This window comes from Xyrauchen texanus, chromosome 46, assembly GCF_025860055.1.
Source record: "Xyrauchen texanus isolate HMW12.3.18 chromosome 46, RBS_HiC_50CHRs, whole genome shotgun sequence".
Classification (NCBI taxonomy): Eukaryota; Metazoa; Chordata; class Actinopteri; order Cypriniformes; family Catostomidae; genus Xyrauchen; species Xyrauchen texanus.
The window spans coordinates 9836889-9862655 of record NC_068321.1 but is presented as its reverse complement, the minus strand read 5'-3'; the positions used below and the strand labels follow the sequence as shown (position 1 = coordinate 9862655).

Here is a 25767-nt window from a genome sequence, read left to right as displayed (position 1 = left end):
ACTTGTAAACAATAACATCACAATTAAGGATTTGAACACCCATCACTCACAAAGTTCTACACATCCACCAACCATCCACAATTTTTTTCTAAATAGTGGTGCTTGCTAAGGCAAGCATTTTTTAAATCCTCTAACCCTAACACCATGTCTACCCCAGACGTGACCGATGTTGTCGCACCGCAATGGTTTGAGGTTGTCTACACTGGGTGCATAGAAGAGAATGTTCTAAGAAGACGATGTACATGGAGAATCAGCTGTGAGCTGTTATGCCTAGCGAATGCAGCACCGTTCCATACCAATTTAGGCTCATTGTCACCAAGTTTTTTTTCCATTGTGGTGCTGCAAAATCAGGATAAGATTAGTCTGACTGGGCAAGTGACCAATCGTGAGTCGTCATGTCTCTAAAGCTGTTCCAACAGAAATGCTGAGAAATCATGGCCAGGAATTGTTTGTAATCGCACTGTATCGAACTGTGCTCTAGTGGAAACCCTACTGGAACTATTATTCATCATGCTCAAAACCATTTTGACTGATGTTGAAAATCACTTATTGATTACAATGTGAGTGATGGAGAGTAAAACTGGCAAAAAATCCCATATGATTATATTTGAAGAGGGACAGATAATTTTAGCAATCACATAGCAACGCCCTGGCAACCAACCACAACATCCTAGCATTGTGGCAGTTAGTTTTTAGCACTGGCAAGCGCCACTCAGATTTTAAGGTGTTTTTAAAATGTCACATTCTTTTTTTTACCTGACATAATGTCTAAAGAATACTGTGCTCCTGCACGAGTCGCTGAAAAAAAAATTATGGATGTGATGCAATGGTCAAAGATGTCCATCTAGTGCATGTTCACATAGAAAAACAATAACACAAACACATACTGTTGTCTGTTTATTTAATATTTATATTTAAATCCATTCCACAGAATTGCACAGATTTTCCATCACAGTCATGCAGAACATATGATAAAAGTTTGCACATTCCATGTGGGCCTAGGTCAGTCCTTATATTACATGGTAACTCCCAGTGTCTTCCAGGCTTGATACGATTATTAGTGCATTTAGAGAGTCACATGCTGTTTCGGGGTTGAGCATTGTGAGAGGTGGAATGCTTTGAGCCTAGTTGGAGGTTCGATAAGAAATGAGAGGTATTTTGCAGTGTCTGCCATGTAGGGCATGGGCATGGGGGAAAGAGAGTGCAAGGCTTCTGGCAGGTTATATGAGGGAGATTAAGGGACCAGGGTTGTAGCTCTCTGTGCCTTTTCTCTGTGGTTTGTGTCTTTCCATCTCTCAGTCTCTCTTCAGGTGGCCTTTGGGTCCGCATTTCCACTATCTGGCCAAATGAAGGCATGCTAGTGCGTTCCAGGGCCATTTGAGTATTCCCATGGTAACTTCTGGGATTCATCCTGCTTTTTTGGGGCTTCCTTGGGGCCAACGGCCAAGCTACTTTGGCTGCCGATTACTCTTTGGCCAAAGAAGGCCAACTGTGGATTGAGGCTGGGTCAATGTCAAAGGCGGGGTTTTGCATAATCAGGTCAGAGGGTCAGCACTAGGTCTGCAACTAACGATCATTTTGATAATCGACTAATCTAATGATTATTAGAATGGTTATTCGACTATTCGGGCGATTGTAATGATTAATCATTAGCTCTTAACTGACTATTCAGCTTGTAACTTGGCTTAAAAGGTTGTAATGTGCTTACTAATATAAAGAGGACAAAATCATCTTTTAAAAATACCTCTAAATGATATTCACTGAATTAAAGGAATATATATATATATATATATATATATATATATGTATATATATATATATATATATATGTATATATATATATATATGTATATATATATATATATATATATATATATGTGTGTGTGTATATATACGTTTTTTCACTTGTTCATTCATCTGCGAGTGCAGTAAAGACAAAATATACTTATATTCAAGATCTATTCTCTGAATGCAAGTCTAAATAGTATTATATTAAATGTCAGATTTAATATTTAAAATATTTAAATATTTAATATTATATTCAACATACACGGACAACAAATTTGTCTTCTGCAGTATAGCTCCTAAAGTAAATGTACTTCATTTTGAAAGGAGTTTTTAAAGGAGTTTCACAACGAGAGTGCTTCTGTATTTAGTTATTTTGTATTTAAGTATAATTTCCACATACTTTGCGGTCTACATCACCTGTAGCTGTTTGGAAAGTTTGGAGTGCATCTGGACTTTGCTGTTTTGTTTTCTTTCTTTACTCAGTCAGGTGTGAGCTCCAGTGCTGGTCTCGTGCGACATCATTAGTTTCAGATCTGATCTCATGTTACGTTAAATGAAATGAAACAGAAATTGTTCTCAGCCCTAGTTAGCATTTAGATAATAATTTCCAAAATTTTTCATATCTAGCTTCCAGCTTACCTCAACAGAGAATAGAGAATTGTCAGTAGATGAAATCAGGGCTCTTCTGAATATTTGGGCTGATGAAAATGTGCAACGTCAGATCAACGGCATCGGCTGAAACGAAGTCGTGATTTAGTATATTGTCACCGAACTTGTCAAGTTGTGTATTCAGTGCACAATGATACAGGTTTTGGGAAAAAAAAGAAAATGGGGACACAATGCAAACTAAGGTTGTATTAAGGGCAGGTTTTGGGGCAACACTATGGGCTTTTGGCCCGATGGTGGAAATGCAGATCGATTTTGTTCTGAGGCTATTGGCCCCGTCTGATTTTTGTATTTTATTAGATTTCTGTCCAAAATTAACTACACCCACATGACATTATAATTACTGATAAAGTTACCATCTACTGGCAAGTACCGGTTTTATTTTCTTCACATCTGGTGCTTGTCTCAAGAGAGTGTGTGTGTGTGTGTGTGTGTGTGTGTGTGTGTGTGTGTGTGTGTGTGTGTGTGTGTGTGTGTGTGTGTGTGTGTGTTGTCTCAGTGGGACCATCTCATCTGGTCCACATACCTCTGTATGTCCCCTAAAAAAAAAAAAAAAGTTCTGTGTGTGTGTGCTTGCTTGCTGACTGAGTGGACAGACAATGTGGAGACTCGTTCACAATCCATTATGAGGAAAGATTAGTTCCCTGAATCTTCTGTTAAATTACTCCTTGCCTTACGAGATACAGTCAGACAGATTCACATCATTCTCTGCTCTGAACCACTTCAACTCGACTGCCTGAGATTCTGGACTCTTCAGACAATCTGATCTCTAGTCGCTGATCTGAATCTGATCTCTGTTCTGAGTCTAATCCATTACATGTGATCGCTTCGGAGTTTGATCTCTGCTTTGAGTGTAATCTCTCATATGATTTTAATCTCTGTTCTGAGTCTAATTTTGAGTACTCTCCACAGAGTGATCTGACATAGGATTTGTTTAATCTTTACAGGTGTGCTAGTGTGCGCTCCTATTTAAGCAGCAATGGTGGCCCTGTCGCTAAAGATCTGCGTGCGGCAGTGCAATGTGGTAAAGACAATGCAGTTTGAGCCCTCCACTCCAGTTTATGATGCATGCCGGATAATCAGAGAGAGAGTTCCAGAGGCCCAGTCTGGACAAGGTAAGCATTCCAAAGCCAGGTTCCACCAGGTTTCCTGCCTATTTTCAAGTTTATCATCATTTGTGTACTCTTTCATGAAAAGTATAAACCGTCCTGAAGTCAACGTGAAACCACATTTGCAACCCATGTTACTTCCGTTATGTGACGTATTTCAGAGTAAAATAGTATAGTCTATCAGACTTTTTATTTTTTTTTTGGATCATGAAAAGTGTGTATTCCATACCATAGTTTGCAGGCAATTGAAGACTACCACCCTACGGTAACACTGCTGACAGCTGTTGGTTGAAACGTAGGTTTCAGAGGCAGAGCGAGATATGTATTACTTTTTCCACACTTTTTCACACTATTGTGAATGTGGCCTTAATGTTTATACCAGCAGTTTCACATCAGCATCATAGATGCATCTTTATCCGAAATGTTGAAACTTGGACGGTAAAGTGTTATTCTGCTCTCGAGTGTGTTTGATGTATCTCAGAGCACACTCTCTCTCTGTCTCCACTTAAGTCATCAAATATTACATACTCTCTGCTTGCTAAAGCCTTCAAAATGGGCTTGTGTGCGATATCAGCTCAACGGGAGGCATCGCTTGGGGATGAATCTGTGTACATTCATTATGTGCCCAACTACATTTATACGAGTCTCGTCCCATGCAGTGGACATGATTGTTACTCTTGATGACCAAATACATTTTATTTATCTTATAAATGTCAATTGTTTACAAAAGCATGTGTCTTTGGTATCAAAGACAAATTGCTTTGTGGTTTAATGAAGAGTTTGATATTTATTACATTCATATTTGTCAGTGGATTTAATTTGTTACCAGAGCTCTTTGATTGTGTATCTACTTTCATGGTGACTTGTTTTCTTAATTATGTCAAATGAAATATTGCAGCATCAGATTACGGGCTGTTCCTGTCTGACGATGACCCCAGGAAAGGGATCTGGTTGGAATCAGGACGCACCCTTGATTTCTACATGCTACGGAATGGGGTGAATCACATTATTAAAACATTTGCATTTTCTTTAGACTTTTGACAGAGGTATTTTGATATAATGGGATGTATGTTTATATAGTTCTCATGTTTGATTATCATTCTAAGCTTCATTTTAGTGCTTATTCGCTTGACATTTCACTCGTACAGGACATCCTGGAGTACAAGAAAAAGCAAAGACCTCAGAAGATCAAAATGCTGGATGGGGCCATCAAAACCATCATGGTGGATGACTCCAAAACTGTAGGGGAGCTGTTGGTCACCATTTGCAGTAGAATAGGTGGGTCCTCTCTTTATCTTTCCTTGATAAAGCATTTTTTGTATGCCCACTGACCATTTGATCCATATACGTGAAAATGGCAAGGGCAGGCTGAAATTGGTAGTTCCAATTTGATTGCCTTCTACACAGTTTCCTGGAGTCAGGGCAAACACATTTTCAACACAAAGTGCACTATGTAACAGGCTCCAACAGTGACTACTTCCGAGGAAGAGTTAATAGCTGAATTTGCCAGAGTTTAGTTCATGGCATTGAATCTTATAAAAGATATTCTAGAATTTTGATTTTAGAGATGTAGTAGCAAGTAAGCAGGACATTTTCTTGATCAGTTTTTTTCCAAACATTTTAAATGTTCACTTGTGAAATATTTGTATTGTTATTTTTTTAGTTAAACTTTTAAAAAAATGTAAATCAAAATGTTAGCATATATAATATGAGGGAGGGAGGTAAAGCAATAGGTGAGGGAAAGGTTCGGAGAAGCCATGGAGGAGGACTTTCGGTCCGCACCAAAGAGCTTCTGGAAAACCGTCCGCCACCTTAGGAGGGGGAAACGGGGAACCATCCAAGCTGTATACAGCAAAGATGGGACGCTGTTGACCGAGGAGGTTATTGGGCGGTGGAAGGAACTCATTGAAGAACTCCTCAATCCCAACACGCCCTCTATGCTAGAGGCAGAGCCGGAGGCTGATGGGGGATCAGATTCTATTTGCCTGGGGGAGGTCACTGAGTTAGTCAAACAACTCCGCAGTGGCAAAGCCCCGGGGATTGATGAGATCGGGTCCTCGACACGAAGTCGAGTTAATTCCATGTGGGGGTTGGTCTCCACCAAGGCTGCGCTGTCACCAATCCTGTTTGTGATATTCATAGACAGGATATCGAGGCGTAGTCGGGGTGGGGAAGGTGTGCGATTCGGTGGGCTGGGGATCTCGTCGCTGCATTTTGCAGAATATGTTGTCTTCATGTCATCATCGGTCCGTGACCTTCAGCTCTCACTGGATCGCTTGGCAGTCGAGAGTGAAGCAGCTGGGATGAGGATTAGCTCCTCTAAATCTGAGGCCATGGTTCTCAGCAGGAAACCGATGGAGTGCGTACTCCAGGTAGGGAAGGAGGTATTTCCCCAAGTGAAGGAGTTCAAGTACCTCGGGGTCTTGTTCACGAGTGAGGGGACAATGGAGCTGGAGGTTGGCCGGAGAATCGGGGCAGCGGGGGCGGTATTGCACTCGCTCTATCGCACCGTTGTCACGAAATGAGAGCTGAGCCGGAAGGCAAAGCTCTCGATCTACCGGTCAATTTTTGTTCCTACCCTCACCTATGGTCATGAAGGCTGGGTCATGACCGAAAGAACTAGGTCGCGAGTACAAGCGGCCGAAATGGGCTTCCTCAGAAGGGTGGCGAGCTTCTTCCTTAGAGATAGGGTGAGGAGCTCAGTCATCCGTGAGGAGCTCGGAGTAGAGCCGCTGCTCCTTTGCGTCGAAAGGAGTCAGTTGAGGTGGTTTGGGCATCTGGTAAGGATGCCCCCTGGCCGCCTCCCTAGGGAGTTGTTTCAGGCACGTCCAGCTGGGAGGAGGCCTCGAGGAAGACCCAGGATTAGGTGGCGAGATTACATCTCCACACTGGCCTGGGAATGCCTCGGAGTCCCCCAGTCAGAGCTGGTTAATGTGGCTCGGGATAGGGAAGTTTGGGGCCCCCTGCTGGAGCAGCTGCCCCCGCGACCCGACTTCGGATAAGCGGTTGAGGATGGATGGATGGATGGATGGATAATATGCAAATATAATATAATTGCCATTTCTACAGCCTTGGCCAAAAGTATTGGCAGTGACATAAATTTTGTGTTTTCACAAGTTTTCTGCTTCAGTTGTTGTGGTGTTGATTCACATTGTTTCTAGATTATTGTGCATTTTAAATAATTGCAAAAAAAATTTACTTCATCACAAAAACCCAAATGTCACTGCTTGGCCCTGGCACAAAATGACCAGCTAACATAATTTTACTAATCATATCAGCAGCACCTGAGAAAGTATGTACAAGTACTAATCAGGTGAAGCCACTCTATCATTCTGATTGGATTATAAGAGCAGACTGATTGCAATATAAGGAGGGAAGAAGTGCTTCCAATCCTTGTGTTCTTGTTAGCAATGGTTACCTCTAAAGTAAGACATGCAGCCATCATCGTTTCGCATCAAAATGGCCTCACTTGCAAGGAAATTGCTGCAAAGAATATTGCACCTGAAAGAACCATTTACCGGATCATCAAGAACTTGAAGGAGAGAGGTTCAACTGCAGTGAAGAAGGCTTCAGGACGCCCCAGAGTGTCCAGCAAGTGCCAGGACTGTCTCCTCCTGAGGAGTCCGCTATGGAATCGTGTCACCACCAGTGCAGAGCTTGCTCAATATTGGCAGCAGGTTGGTGTGAGTGCATCTGCACACACAGTGAGGCGAAGACTTATGGGCAATGGCCTGGTGTCAAGAAGGGCAGCAAAGAAGCCACTTCTTTCCAAGAAAAACATCAAGGATAGACTGAAATCCTGCAGGAAGTACAAGGATTGGACAGCAGAAGACTGGTGCAAAGTTATTTTCTCTGATGAAGACCCCTTCTGACTGTTTGGGATATCTGAAAAATTGATAGTCTGGAGAAGAAAAGTTGAATGCTACCATGAGTCTTGTGTAATGCCAACAGTGAAGTATCCCGAGACCAACCATGTGTGGGGTTTCTTTTCATCCAAGGGAGTGGGCTCTCTCACAATTCTGCCCAAAAACACTGCCTTGAATAAAGAATGGTTTCAAAACGTCCTGCAAGAGCAACTTCTCCCAACAATCCAGGAGCAATTTGGTGATGATCAGTGCATTTTCCAGCATGATGGAGCATCATGTCACAATGCAAGAGTGACAATAAAGTGGCTTGTAGATCATTACATTGAAATTTTGGATCCATGGCCAGGCAACTCCCAGATCTTAATCCCACAGTGAACCTGTTGTCAATCCTCAAAAGGTGAGTGGACAAGCAGAAGCCCACAAATTATGATCAACTCAGAGCACTAATAAGGCAAGAATAGATCGCCATCAGTCAGAATTTGGCCCAGAAGCTGATATCCAGCATGCCAGAGTGAGTTGCATGGGTCAACACTGTAAATATTGCCTGTGCATATATTGAATGTTTTTGCCAATAAATTCATGAAATGCTTATATTGTTTCCAGTATACCATAAAAATATGTGAAATAATTTACAAATACTAAAGCAGCAAACTTTTCAAAACACAAAACTTATGTCACTTCCAATACTTTTGGCCATGGCTGTACAACTTCGAAAGTCAGGTACTATCTATTGTACTTTGTTTGCAGAGTTAAGTCCAATTTCATATTTACTTGCCTCTAATTGTCATTTGAACAAGCAAACTGTTTACATGTTTGTAAGATGACCACTTACTGTTTTAGGGGGCAGCACTTAGCCAGAATAGGCTGTAATGTGAACCAGACATTATGCTAATAATCGAATGCCTGTGTTTGTAAAACTGCTGTAGGAATCCTTATTTTCTTTTTATGTTGTTAAATTATGAATTTCTTCTGAGTTTTCTTAATTATTTACCATCTGTGGTTAAACCTGGAGGCACAAAGAGTGATTATGTTTTCAGAGTTTTCTGAAGGAGTAAATGATAGATGTAGCTTTGTCCAAATCCCACAAAACTTGAGTAAACGAGAAAGAACGATTGACAGATGGAGAGTGCTGGTTATCTTCTGCTCCCCAGGAATCACAAACTATGAGGAATACTCGCTGATCCAAGAACAGGTGGAGGAGAAGAGAGAGGACGGGATGGGAACTCTGAAGAAAGACAGAACCCTTCTGAGAGATGAGAGGAAGATGGAGAAACTGAAAGCAAAACTTCACACAGATGATGATTGTGAGGCTCTTTATCAAACAACACTGAGAACATAAGCAAACAGAGACAAACTGTCCCACTAGATTTACACACACACTTCTGACAGATTCTTGCAAAAAATTAAATGAATGTTGGTTGTTTGAGTGTACAAGCTTACAGAGGCTTACAAAATCATTTCAAAGTCCAAATCTCTTTATTTGATCTCTTTATTGTTTATTCATTTCTGAATCTGTGAAAGATTATGAAAGAGACACAAACGTCTCTACGGATACATTATGGAAGCACAAATATTTACTTTGTTCTGACAATATCGATATGCTGTAAAGCACCATCTTTATTGTGGCTCTGTAATAACCATATTTGTATATCGTGATATTTATATTTTACTCAAAGGGATGTTAAAGAATGCCATGGGATTACATTTCCACTTTTATGTTATACACACAGCAACTTAGACTCCAAAATTGTTATGTTGCTGTCTACTGCTTACATCGGCAGCTGCCTTCTAAGGCAGCATCCTAACTGAAATGGGACCTCATTTAAAACTCTCGTTGGACTGATTTAAAACACTCTTCACCAACTCCACACGCCACACAAATAGCACTTCTCGTGTGAAGCCAATGTCTTTTAAGCAAGTCAGTCCACTGGCATCATAAATTTTGCTTCTTTACCTCTTAATTTTCCCGGCTTGTATAGCTAATGTGCATGTTCATTCTGGAGTTGATAGGCAATGTCTTTATCTTAAAGGTAATTGGCTCTTTTACCTATAAGGTGGGACTTCCTTTCTACATCCATTGACAGTTTGACGTTCCAATTTCTCTCATTCACTTTAATAGAAGAAGCCCATCTCTGCTAAACAGTCTGTGTGTGAAGTGCACAGAGTTTGGTGTTAGCTAATGTTGCTAAGCTAACGATGCGATACTCCCAATAAACATAAAAATACATTATACAAACATATATTGGATAAAATTGTCATTTTTAATGCAGTATATTTATAGTTAACATTTCTAAAAAAAATTCAAACAGTGAATTTAATTGACCATTGTCCTATTTTAAGAAAACGTAAATCGGTAGCTTGCACACACCTCACTGAATGTTTTTCTCCTAGTGAACTGGCTGGACCACAGTCGGACATTTCGGGAGCAGGGTGTAGAGGAGAGCGAGATACTACTTTTACGGAGGAAATTCTTTTATTCCGACCAGAACGTGGACTCGCGTGACCCTGTCCAACTTAATCTCCTTTATGTACAGGTAAGAGATGATTGTAGTGAGGACAGAAGTACTATCAAATACATTACAGACAATCAGAGCATATTTGATATTTAATATGCAGCTGTGCGGAGCAGGATTTTAGACCAATGTTTTTTCACTGTGGGTGGGGATACCCAGCAATACACCATGGAAATAGAAACCAAGCGACCATCAAAATGTTTTATCATGCGAAACTGTTTATGGTCACGGTTGGTTAGGGCAAGAACTTTGGGAATAATAGTAAAGGAAGGTGATTTATCGCTTGACATTTGATCATGTCATGCCAAGTTAGTATATGGTGGTGTTGTTCTTCTCTTTCACTTACTTTCTGTCAGTCCTCTGTCTGTCTTTTTGGCTGGATTGACTTATAGCACCAGTTTGCCAAAGCTACTCTTCCGCCACCTGCTCTAACAATTAATTAGCTTTTCAGAGCCAGTATTCCACAGACATTTAAACGTTTGTCTTTCATCATTATAGTTTTATGAAAGCAGTGAAATATTTCTCTACACTTAAAAAGGCAATCCGGATGTCTTCAGAGATGCTGATTTGTTGATTTTGTTTTCCTCCATTATAGGCTGTAAGATTTTATAGTAGCTGGTCACAGATTGGAGACATTGTCTTTTTTTCTTTATCTTTACTAGGCACAACATGAGACATGTTGAGCATTGCATCCCTGATGGCACAAGTACATAACCCAGACATGTCTTTGTGTGTTTACCTCTGGAATACGTATTTTTTTAGGTTGTTTGCTCATCTGCAATACGTCTGTAAGATGTTTCCTCTTGGATGTCAATAAGACATTCATCAGATGTCTTCTGAGATGTTGATTATTTAAAATGTTTGTAAATCTGGTCTTTTTAATATGCCTAGCAGATGTTAATTAGAATGTGATGCTTTCCAGATAAAAATATATAAAACAGACATCTCAGAGATCAAAGCAAATTAGAAAATATTCAATGTTTTTATATGTAACTATGTGGAGTGAGAATTTGGACTAATAAGATTTTACTGTGGGCGTGGCTACTGGCACAGTGCAATGAAAATATAAACCAAGCGACCTTCAAAATGCAGAGTATTTCAAACCTCATTAAAAGGGAAATGCAAAAATTACAGCCAATCAGGACATATTACTTTGTATGTAGCTATGTAGAGTGAGAATTTAGACCCAGCTCAGTACCTGTGTTTCCACTATCGGGCCGAATGAGGGTGTTCTAGTGTATGTCAGGACCAGTTGTGTTCCCACTGTCACATCCATGGCTTCATCCTGCCTCTTTGGGCTACATCTGGGCCAATGGTCTTTGGCCCACCGATTTAACAGCCCTTGCCCTATGGTGGAAAAGAAGCTAATGTATACATTATGGCAAGCCAGCAATATTCCTGTCTTTCATGCCCGCAGTGAGAAGCTTCTCACTTCATAATTGCATTCAAACCATAATGAACAAACGTTTATTGTTCATTTGACTTAAATGGGTAACTTTTATATTGCATACTATGCATAGTCCATCGCGTTACAGCGCAAAATAAACATAGAAGTTAGATGGCCGGATTTTTTCCAATTTGTCAGGTAAACTTTATCATTTCTGGACACATTGGCTGACACCAAAATTTCTTAGTTGAATATCTGCACCATACGTAGTCCAGTTTCACAGTAGCTGGCTATGGACTGTAAAAATTGTCTTCTTCGTTCTTTATATGTTACTATGTGTGGCGGGGCAAGTTTCGAGCACTACGAAATGCCACCATAACAGCCAATCAGAACCTGCATAATGCTCATTATGTTCTAGCTAAGTGGAGCAGGAATTTGGATCAATAAGATTTTAGTTTAGGTTGGCTACACAGCACTATGCGATGAAAATAGTGACCACAAAACGTTGCAATTTACACTATGATTTTACAGTAGCTGGCTATGGATTGAATGACTTGCCATTTTTCCTTACACCGTGTCCTAACTATATGCAACATGACAAGTTTCGAGCTTTGCATAGGTTTTTAGACCTCAATAAAAACAAAATATCAAAATCACAGCCAATCAGAGCTTTTTGGAGAGGGAATTTAAACCAATCAAATTGAAGGCAGGGCTAAAAAGGACAATGCAACGAAAATACAAAGAAATGTTCTGCCTGTCAATCATTGTGTGGGTGTACAGGGCAGCCCATATGTATTCTCCTCGGTACTGTGTCCTGCTCCCGTGAAACGCTCAGTGTCAGATGCTGAAACGTTTATCTGCTCCAACACAATGGTCTCCAAGAGTGTCTGTGTGTGCGTCAATGATTCAACGGCTTAACCTTTTGGAAGTTCCAGAATGGCTAAACTCGCTAACAGCACCTTTAACTACTAGTTTTTGGCAAATAAACTGCTTTGCAAGGTTGCTTTCAGTCGTGGCTGGTTAGGAAGCAAATTCAGTAACAATATATTGATGTGATTTATTGCATTAATTAACACTTTAGTTAAGACAGTGATATTGTCTTATTACTGATATACACTGACATTGTCACACATTCCTGCAAACGCATTACGTTCTTTCCCTCAAATTTGAGTCACAATGACTAGTGTCACAAAATGGCCAGTGGGTTTTTGGTGCATACATGTTTATGTATGTAAATGAGTGTATGTGTGTGTGTGAGTTATCCATTGCGCATACATGTGTCCGCTCAAGAAAAAGACCACACTAGCTTGATGTTTCCCCTGAGGCTATAAGCTGTGTTAGGAGCAGGTGGCCTGCAGTTTTAAGGCTGGGGCTCTGAAGAACATGGCTTGCTGCAAATGCATTAGTGTGACTCTGCCTACACACACATGCACTTATTTGCTTATATAAGAACATTGTCTCTGTGTCTGCAATGGAGAACATAGAATAATAATAAAAAATATATATAATTTTCATAATTTCCACATATCCATTCAAAATACCCTAGCAGTAACAAGGTAATGTCCTAAAAGCATGGTAATGCCTTGATACATTTAATTATTGTTCCGGCCGATATACAAGGTTTGTGGTTTGCAGTCACAACTCATCTTTTTGTTTCAGTTTTATTTAGATTTACAAACTTATTAGACAGACCATCGATTCAAAACTAATTAAATACATAGATTACCGCTTTCTAGCTTCTGTGTGCATGTGGTGAGCGTGCGGTTGAAAAATAATTTTCCCTTACTGGTCCTCCGCATGTGTGAATCAACATATACCTTAACGGCATAGTAAAAAATCTGCACATCAAGGGTCATAGAACAACAGTATACATGTCACTAGCACTACTGCTATACAATAACAAAAATAAAATAAAGCAAATATAATTTAAATACATTCTAACTGATATAAATAATATAATATCTTTCAATGGCTCCAACACCCGGCCTCTAATTGTGAACTACAATTACCCTATTAGTATGGAGCCTGTAGATTTAAACTCTAAATTTAGATCAAATAATTCAAATAAACTTAACATATAAATTACAAATAAATTTAGGAAGTTTGCATCATGATTATCCAAATGTTATATTATCCAAGCAGTTCATTGCATAATTCAATTTTTAATCCATTCATTCATATTTTCGGTCCGTCTTGTTTTCTTTGATTTCGTTTTGAGGTCAGCGGTTACTAGAACTTGACCCAACCTTTTCTGTTGGCTCTGGTGAATGTGAAGATTCTATAAGTAGGCAAAGTTTGTTACAAGTGTATTCAATTTAGTCTTTACAAGAACCTTTTGAACCATTCCCTTGTTGTCTGGATATGTCTTGATGCATCCTAAAAACCAAGAGTTTCTAGGGGCAGTTTCATTAATTATGTACACAAGATTGTCAGACTAGAAATTTGTTCTGCTGGAGGTCCATTTTCTTCTTTCTTGCATTAAAGGCAAGTACTCTTTAATCCATCTTTTCCAAAACAAGTCTGCAATAAATTGGACTTGTCTCCATCTTCGTCGAGCATATGTGTCATTTAAAAAAAAAGAAAAGCCCAGGAGCCAAAATTGGTTGTCCTTTCGTGTTTAAGAGGTGGTTGGGTGTTAGTGGTTCTAAATCATGAAGCTCATTTGATACCGTTGATAGAGGTCTATCATTCGTTATTGCTTCAACTTCGCAGAAGATTGTTAATGGCCCGTCCTCATCTTGGGTTCCTTCGGGAGAGATTGGAGGATTCTTTTCATGTATCCAAAGAGCCTTTCCCATACACCTCCTTGGTGGGTCCAAATGGTGGATTGAATATCCATGTTACGTCCCTTTTAGCCAAGGTATTGTGGAACTTGTCATGATCTAATATTTAGAGATTTTCTTTAAACTCCTCCTGAGTGCTGATGGAGTTAGTGCCTTGATCTGTACGTATAGTATTTGTCTGCAGATAAATCTATGTAATACATTTATTCAAGAATCAGTATCTAGAGAGTTTGCAATCTCTAGATGAATAGCGTGACTTACCAAGTAAATATAGATTACACCGTATCTTTTCACTATGTTATGGCCTCGTTTTATTTCCAAAGACCCAAAGAAATTAATACCCACATGAGTAAATGGTGGCAAGTCAGGTGTAATGTGGTCTAGGGGAAGGTCTGCCATTTTTTTGATCACCTGGTTTCCTTTTAAGTCGCATGCAAAGAATGCAATCTCAAAGAGCATTACGTGCCAATGAGTTTGCACTATGTAACCAATAACTTTCTCGGAGTCTGGATAGCATGTAATTTCTTCCGGAGTGTCCTATTTGTTCATGGATTTGTTTCATGATTAATCTGGATATATGTGAATTCTTAGGAAGGATCGACTGCAAACTCACATTAGTCCATTATCTGTAAATGGGTCTAAGCGTGAGAGTGGTCTGTTCAGTGTTATCCTCTGAACCTTTTGAAGGGTTTTTATTTCATCTTTAAAATTTAGATGTTGTATGTATTGAATTATCACTTGTTCTGCTCTTTCTAGTTTTTTTGACTGAGAGATCCTTCCTTGAAGATTTGTGGTAGGTGTCATTATTGGTAACAAAAGTAGTTGTAGCATCTTTGGTTCTAGCTCTTAGGATGTCTTTAAGTTTGAGCATCCAGGTTACTGCTCTCCTTAGTCATTCATGTATTAAAGACATGGACATTTATCATGCATTAACATGGTACATTTCCTAAAAATCATGGTAATACCATGGGGACATCTTCAAGAAACATGGTAATGCCATGGTCCATACCAAAAACTTGGTTTTACCGTAGCACAATGTCCAAAACATACAGTGCATCCGGACATTATTCACAGCTCTTCACTTTTTCCACATTTTGTTTTGTTACAGCCTTATTCCAAAATGGATTAAATTCATCATTTTCCTCAAAATTCTACAAACAATACCCCATAATGACAACGTGAAAGAAGTTTGTTTGAAATCTTTGCAAATGTATTAAAAATAAAAAACCCATGTACATAAGTATTCACAGCCTTTGCTCAATACTTTGTTGAAGCACCTTTGGAACCAATTACAGCCTCAAGTCTTTTTGTGTAAGATGCTACGAGCTTGGCACACCTATTTTTGGGCAGTTTCTCCCATTCTTCTTTGGAGGACCTCTCAAGCTCCATCAGGTTGGATGGGGAGCATCAGTGCACAGCCATTTTCAGACCTCTCCAGAGATGTTCAATCAGGTTCAAGTCTGGGCTCTGGATGGGCCATTTACAGAGTTGTTCTGTAGCCACTCCTTTGTTATCTTGGCTTTGTGCTTAGGGTCATTGTCCTGTTGGAAGATGAACCTTCGCCCCAGTCTAGAGCGCTTTGGAGCAGGTTTTCATCAAGGATGTCTCTGTACATTGCTGCATTCAACTTTCCCTTGATCCTGACTAGTCTCCCAGTTCCTGCCTCTGAAAAATATCCCCACAGCATGATGCTGCCACCACCATGCTTCACTGTAGGGATGGTATTGGCCAGGTGATGAGTGGTGCCTGGTTTCCTCCAGACATGACGCTTGCCATTCAGGTCAAAGAGTTTAATCTTTGTTTCATCAGACCAGAGAATTTTGTTTCTAATGGTCTGAGAGTCCTTCAGGTGCCTTTTGGCAAACTCCAGGTGGGCTGTCATGTGCCTTTTACTGAGGAGTGGCTTTAAAGGCCTGATTGGTGGAGTGTTGCAGAGATGGTTGTTCTTCTTGAAGTTTCTCCTCTCTCCACAGAGAAATGCTGGAGCTCTGTCAGAGTGACCATCGGGTTCTTGGCCACCTCCCTGACTAACGCCCTTCTCCCCCGATCGCTCAGTTTGGCTGGGTGGCCAGCTCTAGGAAGAGACCTGGTGGTTCCAAAGTTCTTTCGTTTACGGATGATGGAGGCCACTGTGCTCATTGGGACCTTCAATGCTGCAGAAATGTTATGCCCCAGATCTGTGCCTCGATACAATCCTGTCACGGAGGTCTACAGACAATTCCTTGGACTTCATGGCTTGGTTTGTGCTCTGACATGCACTGTTAACTGTGGGACCTTGTATAGAGAGGTGTGTGCCTTTCCAAATCATTTCCAATCCACTGAATTTACCACAGGTGGACTCCAATCAAGTTGTAGAAACATCTCAAGGATGATCAGTGGAAACAGGATGCACCTGAGCTCAATTTTGAGTGTCATGGCAAAGGCTGTGAATACTTATGTACATGTGATTTTTATTGTTTTTATACATTTGCAAAGATTTCAAACAAACTTCTTTCAAGTTGTCATTATGGGGTATTGTTTGTAGAATTGAGGAAAAGAATCAATTTAATCCATTTTGGAATAAGGCTGTAACATAACAAAATGTGGAAAAAGTGAAGCGCTGTGAATACTTTCCCGATGCACTGTATGGTATTACTGTGGTACCATCTTCAAAAAAGATTTTAATGCAATAATACATATAAAAAAACATGGTATTAACATGGTACTGTGTCTGAAAAACATGGTATTGCCATCACAAATGTCCAAGAAACATGATATTACTATGGTACGAACTATAAACCTTGGTAATACTAAAGTACCATGTCTGAAATCATGATATTAACATGGTACATGTCCAAAAAACTGCACAAATTATTATGGCACGAATTACAAAGAACATGGTTACCTACAAAAGAGTCTGTATTACTATAGTAGATGTCCAAAAATATGGAATTACCAGGCTTTCATCCTCAAGAAACATTGGAACACCATTGAACATCTAAAAAAAAAACTTGGTTTTACCATTGTGTATTTCCAAAAACATGGTCCATTCTGGCTCAATTGTTGCAAATGAGTCAGCATACAACACATGCACATACATCCCTCCCTTTGCTCTCTCTCCCTCTGTCTCTCTTCCTCTCTAGTAACCCCCCCACATGAAATTCTTTGACATGGTGCCACACACCCACATACTTTGAGAAACAGAAAGACACATGCATGTGAGTAGGATTCTTTGGCAAGCTGAAGGGGATTTCTCCACAACACTGAGAAAGAGAGAGCAAGAGACACTGGGGGCATGATGGAGTGATATCTGGGTTTGTCACGATGTGTTCTCATAAACCCACACTGACTGTTTCTGCTGCTGTTACCACGTGACGTCATCTGGGAGCGTTGTGAGATGACTGGTTGATTTCCTGAGGGTGGGGCCCTCACACACAAACTTATTCATTATGATGTAAAACTTCCATGAACTCATCACCCGCTAAAAAACAAGTATAAACAAGTGTGTGTGTGTGTGTGTGCATTTTTGCTGTTTGATTTGAATTACCTCATTCTGATAATATTATATTTGAAAGACTTCACCCTGCAAATAGCCAGCACTATATTTAAGATATTCACTTGGAAACCCATGCAGTGGCTCAGTGACAGAATTAAAAAAAGTTTTAACTTGAGATGGTGTCTCTAGTTACACAGTCAAGATGGTTGACTTTAAACCCTAGATTAGACTATCCACACCTCTCTGCTTTTAAACTCTGCTGTAGTCAAGTTTTTATCAGAAGATGCTCAAACAGATGGGCTATCAGCTTTTTGTTGTAGGTTGTTGATTTCATAGAAGCCACAAGCCATCTGTAACATTAGACCACACTCATTGTCACTGTATGGTGTTTTTGAACCATCTTAACAGTATCAGGGACTTTTCTGATGCAGAGTTAATTGCCTATTGCATACTGCACACTATGCTGTATTGTTTTAGTTTTCTTTTAGGGCCATTTTTTTGATTGTGTTCCACTCAAGGTGCTAGTAATATGAAAATAAAAAAGTGTTTGCCAGTGATTCACACACAAACACATACAGATATTTCTGAATTTCTCAGCTACTGACTGTCATATATGATTGAGCTGTTTACAATTGTTCATTAACTTGCGACGCTCTACTGTGGAACTTTGCATAATATTTTGATGTCTCTGTACATGGAAATTCTCTCAATCTATTTATGATTTACAGCCCTAAAGTTAATTAAAGCCCTTCAATTGTTTCTGCATTTTGCAAGAACCACTATTGTTATTGCTCATGCTTTTTCCCTCCAATTCATTGTTATGTAACTCGTCCCACACCGTTTGATCATTTGAGCAATGCCATAGCAACCCCCCAAAACACCTTAGAAGTCAGCTAGTAATGCCCAGATTACCCTAATAACCACTTAGCCATGCAATAGCAACCACCCAGAAACACCCTTACAATGTCCTAGAAATCACTCAGAACACTGTATTAGTGGTTTTCAAAACTTTAGAGCCTAACTCGTCATGAAACATTTGAGCACCTTAGTAACAACGTAGCAACAATCCTGAACACTCTTGAAACCACCTAGCAAATACCCTTGCAGATACCCAGAAAACATAGCAACATCCCAGTGGACATCCAGAACAACCCAGCAACTTCTTAGAAATGTCAGGATACCACCCAGAACACCCTTGGTACCATCTAGCAACAAACCTAGTGATCACCCTGAACATCCTAGCAATACCCTAGTGACCACCCAGAACATCCTATAAGCCGCTTAGCAATGCGCTTACAGCCACCCAGAACACCCAAGCGATGGCCTAGGAAACCACTCAATGGTTTCAACATCCTGCACCATTTACCACCTTAGCTACACCATGGCAACCACCGAGGCCACCATAGCAACCACCTAGTAATGCCTTAGTGACCATCCTGATAAACCTAGCAACACCATAGTGGTTAACCAGAGCACCTCATCAACCACTTAGCAATCACCCAGAAAATCCCAGTAAGCACCTATATATATATACCCTAGCGAACCCCTAGAACACCGTAGAGTCTGGCTAGTAATGCCCTAATGGCCACCCAGAATACCCTAGAAACCACTTAGCAATGCACTAGCGACCACTCAGAAAACCCCAACAATGCCCTAGAAACCACTCGGAACACCTTATCAAAGGTTTTGAACCAACACTTTAGCAAACATTCAGCAACCACCTTGCATTGCCCTTGGGACTACCCAGAAAAACCTAGATACACCCCAGTGGACACCCACAACACTGAGCAACTGCTTAGCAATGTACAGGCTACCACCCAGAACACCCCAGATACCAACTAGCAACATCCAAGTGATCAAAAAGAACATCCAAAGAGCTGCCTAGCAATGCCCAATTGACCACCCAGAATGCCCTAACAACACCCTAGAAACCACTCCGAACTGAATATCAATGGTTTTCATCCAATACTTTGGTGTGTAACTTGTCCCGCACCATTTGATCACCCTAGCAATACCATAGCAACCACCCAGAACCCATAATATCCTAACATCCTTCAAGTAACACCCAAGTGATCACTCAGAAAACCCCAGCAACCACTTACTAATCCCCTAGCAACCACCTAGAATCACCTTAATGATTGTCCAGAGCATCCTAGCAACCGCCTAGCAATGTCCAAGTGACCACCCAGAACACCCCAGCAGCCACTTAGCAATACCCTAGCTACCATCCAGAATGTCCAAACAACACCCTAGTAGCCACTAAGAGCATCCTAGTAACCCCTAAACTATGCCATAGCGACCACCCAGAACACCCTAACAACGGCCTAGAAACCACTCAAAACACCTTATCAATGTTTTTTATCCAATTTTTTGTCACGTAACTCATCCTGCACCATTTGATCACCCTAGTATCACCATAGCAACAACCCAGAACACCTTAGCGATCACCCAGAACATCCTAACAACGGTCGAGTAATTGATCACAATGAACACCCCAGCAACTGCTTAGCAATGCCCTAGCAACCACCTGGCAATGTCATAGTGTTGTGTAACTTGTCTGACACTGTTTAAACACCATAGCAACCACCCTTAACACCCCAGCTACCACCTAGTACACCCTAAAAACACCCTAGAAACCATTCAGAACACACAATCAATAGGCTAGCAAATACAGTTTTGCATAGGCAAGCCCACCCACATTTTATTCAGACAAGGTGAAAATCTAGTTGTTGTGCTCTTTTCGCATTCTGTAACTTAAGCTCTTGTTTCCCGTCTCTTTTTCAGTCCAGGGACGACATTCTGAATGGCTCTCACCCGGTGTCCTTTGATAAGGCTTGCGAGTTCGCTGGAATTCAGGCACAAATCCAATTCGGTCCCCACGTGGAGCACAAACACAAGCCAGGATTTTTAGAGTAAGACCACATGCCTTGTAGTTGTGGTATCATATGCAGACCATTCATATACCCACATGTACCTTTTGTTATCTGATTACAGTTTCATTTGTAAATATGTGTGAGAAACCTTAAGGGTTGATCTGGGCATACGCTGGATATGTAGATGTAATTCCAGCCAGGATGACCTAACGTGTTTTGTTCTGTTGTGAGGGGAAAATGTTTGTGTATCTTTAGCATAAATATGTGAAATGTGTTTGCAGCCTGAAGGAGTTCCTACCGAAAGAATACATCAAACAGAGGGGGGCGGAGAAGAGACTTTTTCAGGTATGTAGACCTCTGACTGATCTTAAACTAAGTCACGATACTAGTGAAGGAATCTGATTTAAAAAAACATATAGCACCAACAATGATCTAAATGAATCTAAACCTCCCAACAGGACCACAAAAGCTGTGGCGAGATGACTGAAATTGAGGCAAAGGTGAAATATGTGAAGCTTGCCAGGTCCCTACGCACATACGGGGTGTCGTTTTTCCTGGTCAAGGTAAGTTACTGTGTGTACTGTATCATACAGAGTTTTTGTGAGATGAAGAGACATCAACGATGTTATTTTTTTTAGAAGAGCTTTGTGTGTGTGACAGACAACACATGTAAGTACAGAAAAGAAGTAAAAACATTGGACCACAGATTTTAACACCTTAACATCTCTGTTTTTATAGGGTATCGCCTTACAAACTGTTTTTCCACTACCGGGCCAGTGCAAGCTAGAGCAACTGGCCAGTGGGGGCCAATAGCCTCGGACATCGAGCCACAAGACCAAAAGCGATCTGTGTTCCCACCATTTGGCCAAAAGCCCATAGGCATTGCCTTAAATCTGCCCTTAATATGCCGCCCTAGTTCCCACGTCAAACTGCAGAATCATGCTGTCTAGTAGTGCTGCACGATTAATCATATCGCAAATGCGATGTAAACCTGTGCGATTATATGACAGCAAAATGCTGCGATTTATATTACATAAATAAATGCATGTGTGGACGTGACAGCCCATTCTCTATGAGAGCTGTTTACCCATTTTCTACACCTCTAATAAAAAGATGACCAGTCAGTCTCAGTTTAGGGAGTGGCACGTGTGGTCATGTCATGTGAATTTCCGGTGTGCAGATGGACGCCGAGCAGACCGGCACCGAACTGGTGGCCAGAAAAAAATAACAGATCATAGCTTGCCAATATAACTTTATTTCATCCTTAAAGTTCATATTATACGGGAGCGTGCCATGTAAATAAACACAAACTCCAAAACTATCATTCTTGGTGCGGTCCGAGCTGCTTACACCAGTTGCGGAAGAAACACAATCTGAGCGGGAGTCGAGACCGGGAGAGATTTAAAAGTTCTGCCGGGTGATGCGCGCACTAACAAGGAGACGCTCGTCTCTCACCCCCCCTGTCTGCAGCTTCCAACGTGTAGCATCATTGATGAGATCATCATAAGATCAATCTTATTTGAAAAATAACACTAAAATGACAACAACAATAAAATGTGTGTGTGTGTGTGTGTGTGTGTGTGTGTGTGTGTATGTATGTGTATATGTGTGTGTGTATATGTGTGTGTATATATATATATATATATATATATATATATATATATATATATATATATATATATATATATATATATATATATATATATATATATATATATATATATATATATATATATATATATATATTAGCCTCAATAATCGCAATATGACATTTTCCCCAAATCGTGCAGCCCTACTGTCTAGTTATCTAGAATATAACATTTTTATATAGAATGTAAACATTTGCCAACAAGATAAATTAGCGATAACAACTTACCGTCTGTAACTGCCATTTTGTCCTGAATGGTGGGAAGTGGGACGATGTCCCAGAACACCATCTATGAAAGTTCAACTAACCATGGAAAGTCATTACTTTGTCCATTGTGCATTTTAGCGGATTAGTACTGTGCCCTTATTTTTTTTAATAATGTTTTTCCTGAACCTGTACCGTTGTACGCTGGAAACATATCCTTACAAGTTTGGCAAACTCCCAACGCCTTTGACATTGACATTGTTTGGCCCAAGGTTAATCAACGGGCCAACGGCCATTGGCCCCAAGAAAGCCCAAAGGAGGCACAATTAAGCCCCGGAAGGGATAGTGGGAACGCAGCTGGCCTTGGCACGCACAAACACATTTGGCCCGATAGTGGAAAGGCAGCTGATGACATGAATTTCTCTCGCGCTATGGCGCTGTAAATTCTGTAGCAACAACCCTGTCAGAGAATTTTAATATGGTGTACTGTACACACTGGTGGAATAATTTAGATATTCAAGAACTTTTAACAGAAGCGAATGTCATAAATCATTCAGTTCCAGTATTATTTTTGTTAAATGGAGCCATTCTGAATAAGAACCATTTCTCAGTTTCCAACCCTATTGTCTATGTGTGTGTTTGTGTATGTGTGGAGGCAAAGGCAGTAAAATCTGTCTCTCAGAATCATATTGCACCTGTCGGTGTGCTTCTCGCCCCTCAGCAACAAATGTCTCTGAATTTTTTTTGCGAGTTTCTGATCTGTGAGATTAAACGTCATGCGCTTGCCTTCCTGCTTCCCTCCTGGTCTGACATGGACATGAAAGTATAGTGCTTTGTAGGTTTAAGAGACAGCCATTTTGACAGTCAACTAAAAATCTAACCTACGGTGTGAGAAAATTCATAACTGCTTTTATTACACAAGGCATATAGTTTACAGATGGCCAATAGAAAGAACCGCAGTGGATAGCAGGATTGTCAAACTCATCTGTAAATTGTTTTTGTAGTTATAAAGAATTATAATGGTATTAATAATGCCATATAATACACCTTATAATTAGTTGTAAGTACTTGTGAATAATTGTAACCACTGTTCATGCTTTCACCAAATGTTGTTATATCATGTTATATTACATTTTCATGTGGTGTATAATATAATATATTTTGGGCCTTAAGCTCCTCAAATAGCAATAATTATATATACGATTAAATATTTATACATAGTTATAGGTAAAAAAAAAAATATTTATATATATATATATATATACTGATTAGCCACAACATTAAAACCACCTGCCTAATATCATGTAGGTCCCCCTCGTACCGCCAAAACAGTTCTGGCCTGTCGAGGCATGGACTCCACAAGACCTCTGAAGGTGTCCTGTGGTATCTGGCACCAAGACGTTAACGGCAGACCCTTTAAGTCCTGTAAGTTGCGAGCTGGGGCCTCCATGGATCGGACTTGTTTGTCTAGCACATAACTGTTAATCAGAAGGTCGTTGGTTCGAACCCCACGGACACCACCATTGTGTCCTTGAGTAAGGCACTTAACTCCAGGTTGCTCCGGGGGGATTGTCTCTATAATATGTGCAATGTAAGTCGCTTTGGATAAAAGCATCTGCCAAATGCATAAATGTAAATGTAAATATTGTTTATTTCCAAATTATTTGAACATAAGCCTATTATTGGCCTACAGTCCAAAGGAAGACATTTTGCAACTGAATTGATCAAACTGTCAGAGATAGATTTATATAAGAGCTTTCTAAATAGGCTTGCGCGTAAATGTACACATGTGACAGACGAGCACTTTTAGACCATCTCACTTTGTGTCCTGTCATAAACGTAGTGTTTTTAGGTTGCTGTGTCAAGTTAAAGGTAGTTTGAAATGAGAAAAACATGTCTTGAGATCCCTGCATTCAGAATCACGCTCCGTCTATCTTTGTTTAAATGCTTTAACACGTTCTCATCTTGTGCTTTCGCTAGTATTATGCTGCCTTCATGTGCTATCGGAATTATCCCACTTCTGCACTGGTAATCACGAGTGCATTGCGTTCAAGTGCTTTGTTGTCGGAATGAACAGGAAACGTGGATATTGCCAGGTTTATTCATACATATTTCTTAAGGACAATAATGGAATTTTGGTCAAAATGTACAGCATATGACCAAAATGGCAAGTGTTAACAATTAGCTGCATTTAGATGAATGAATGATTAAAACCTGTCATTCGCTACAGATTCTCCTCCGCAATGTTGAAAGTTTACTACTCCTCCCATCTCGGAAAGTAAGAGTATCAAAATTATCTCTGAGTTTCCTAGTCTTAATTATGACTTAAGGGGAAAGTGGAAAACTTGCATTTACAATAATTCTGATAGCGCTTGAAGGCACCATTAAGCAACCCTGAATGCGGTTTGTTCACTGTATAAGCTGTTCATTGCCTATACAGCTAGAGTTTTGCATAATGCCCCCTGCTGAAAACAGGTGTTACTTCAAGCATAAATTGCTCCAGTGGTAGGAATTTAACTTATTACAGTCCAGGGACATAATTAATTGCTTTATTTTTTTAAACGCATTATTTTGTATACAAGTAATTGCACTGAATTGTGTGTTAAATAGCCCTAAATGTCCATTGACAGCCCTAAATATAATAAACATAATAATATAAGAACCATATGTATTATAAATCATCATGAATACCATTTTTAATACATAAAAATCTAAATTAAATTAAAATGGACACTATTTACTGTACTTTCTTAATGTACATTCCTGGCCTTATTATGTATAATTCATCAGTGCATGTTATTCCAAACAATCATAATAAAATTTAAAAACTTAGTCCCGTCCGATCAGTTTCAGGTCATTAGCAGTATGTTGCTAAGTGCCGAGTTTTAAATTAAAGCACTTCACAATAGACAGCACTGCTTCAACTGCAAACAATACAACCATACGTGACTGACGCGGACAATAATACAATGAACCTCTTTTTAAAAAGTGAATTAATATCACATTTGAAAGGGACGTCATTCGTACATAAGAACCGTGAACAGTATGAGCAGGGCTTGCAGTGAGGTAAGCCATTTATAACGTGCTCTTATCAGAAACTTTTATTTAAGACCCTCAGTTGAAAACAATAGCAGAGGATTGTACGGGGAGAAAGGTCATTTTACAACGTTTAGTGTTTTATGTATTTGTGTGGTGGCCCGAACCCTCTGGCAGGATGCCATCTGCAGGCATTTGTTCCGAGTCAAGTGTGTGTGAGTTTGAGCCGAGGGGAAATGGCAAAAGCACCAGGCCATTTCAGAGTGGCATAAAGTGTTGGAGACTGCTGCCCATGTGCCAGCTGCACTGCCTGATTTGCTCAGTTAGCGTTGCACATGTGCACCTGTGTAACCCTGATGAACCAGACAGAATGATGTCTGATCCATTGTGTGAAGCACAATTTGAATATCAGTGTTGGG

The 25767-nt window shown here is 40.1% G+C and overlaps 1 protein-coding gene across 1 annotated transcript in view; it reads left to right on the top strand.

Moving 5' to 3' along the window:
* Positions 1-3433: 3433 nt before the first annotated feature.
* tln2b (talin 2b) overlaps positions 3434-25767 on the top strand; it is a 111163-nt gene continuing 88829 nt past the window's right edge. Inside the window, exons 1-8 of the mRNA XM_052119839.1 lie at positions 3434-3569; positions 4462-4559; positions 4712-4841; positions 8581-8733; positions 9821-9963; positions 20372-20499; positions 20742-20805; positions 20919-21023. Coding sequence (XP_051975799.1) covers positions 3434-3569; positions 4462-4559; positions 4712-4841; positions 8581-8733; positions 9821-9963; positions 20372-20499; positions 20742-20805; positions 20919-21023 — 957 coding nt within the window. The remainder of the gene's footprint in view (positions 3570-4461; positions 4560-4711; positions 4842-8580; positions 8734-9820; positions 9964-20371; positions 20500-20741; positions 20806-20918; positions 21024-25767) is intronic.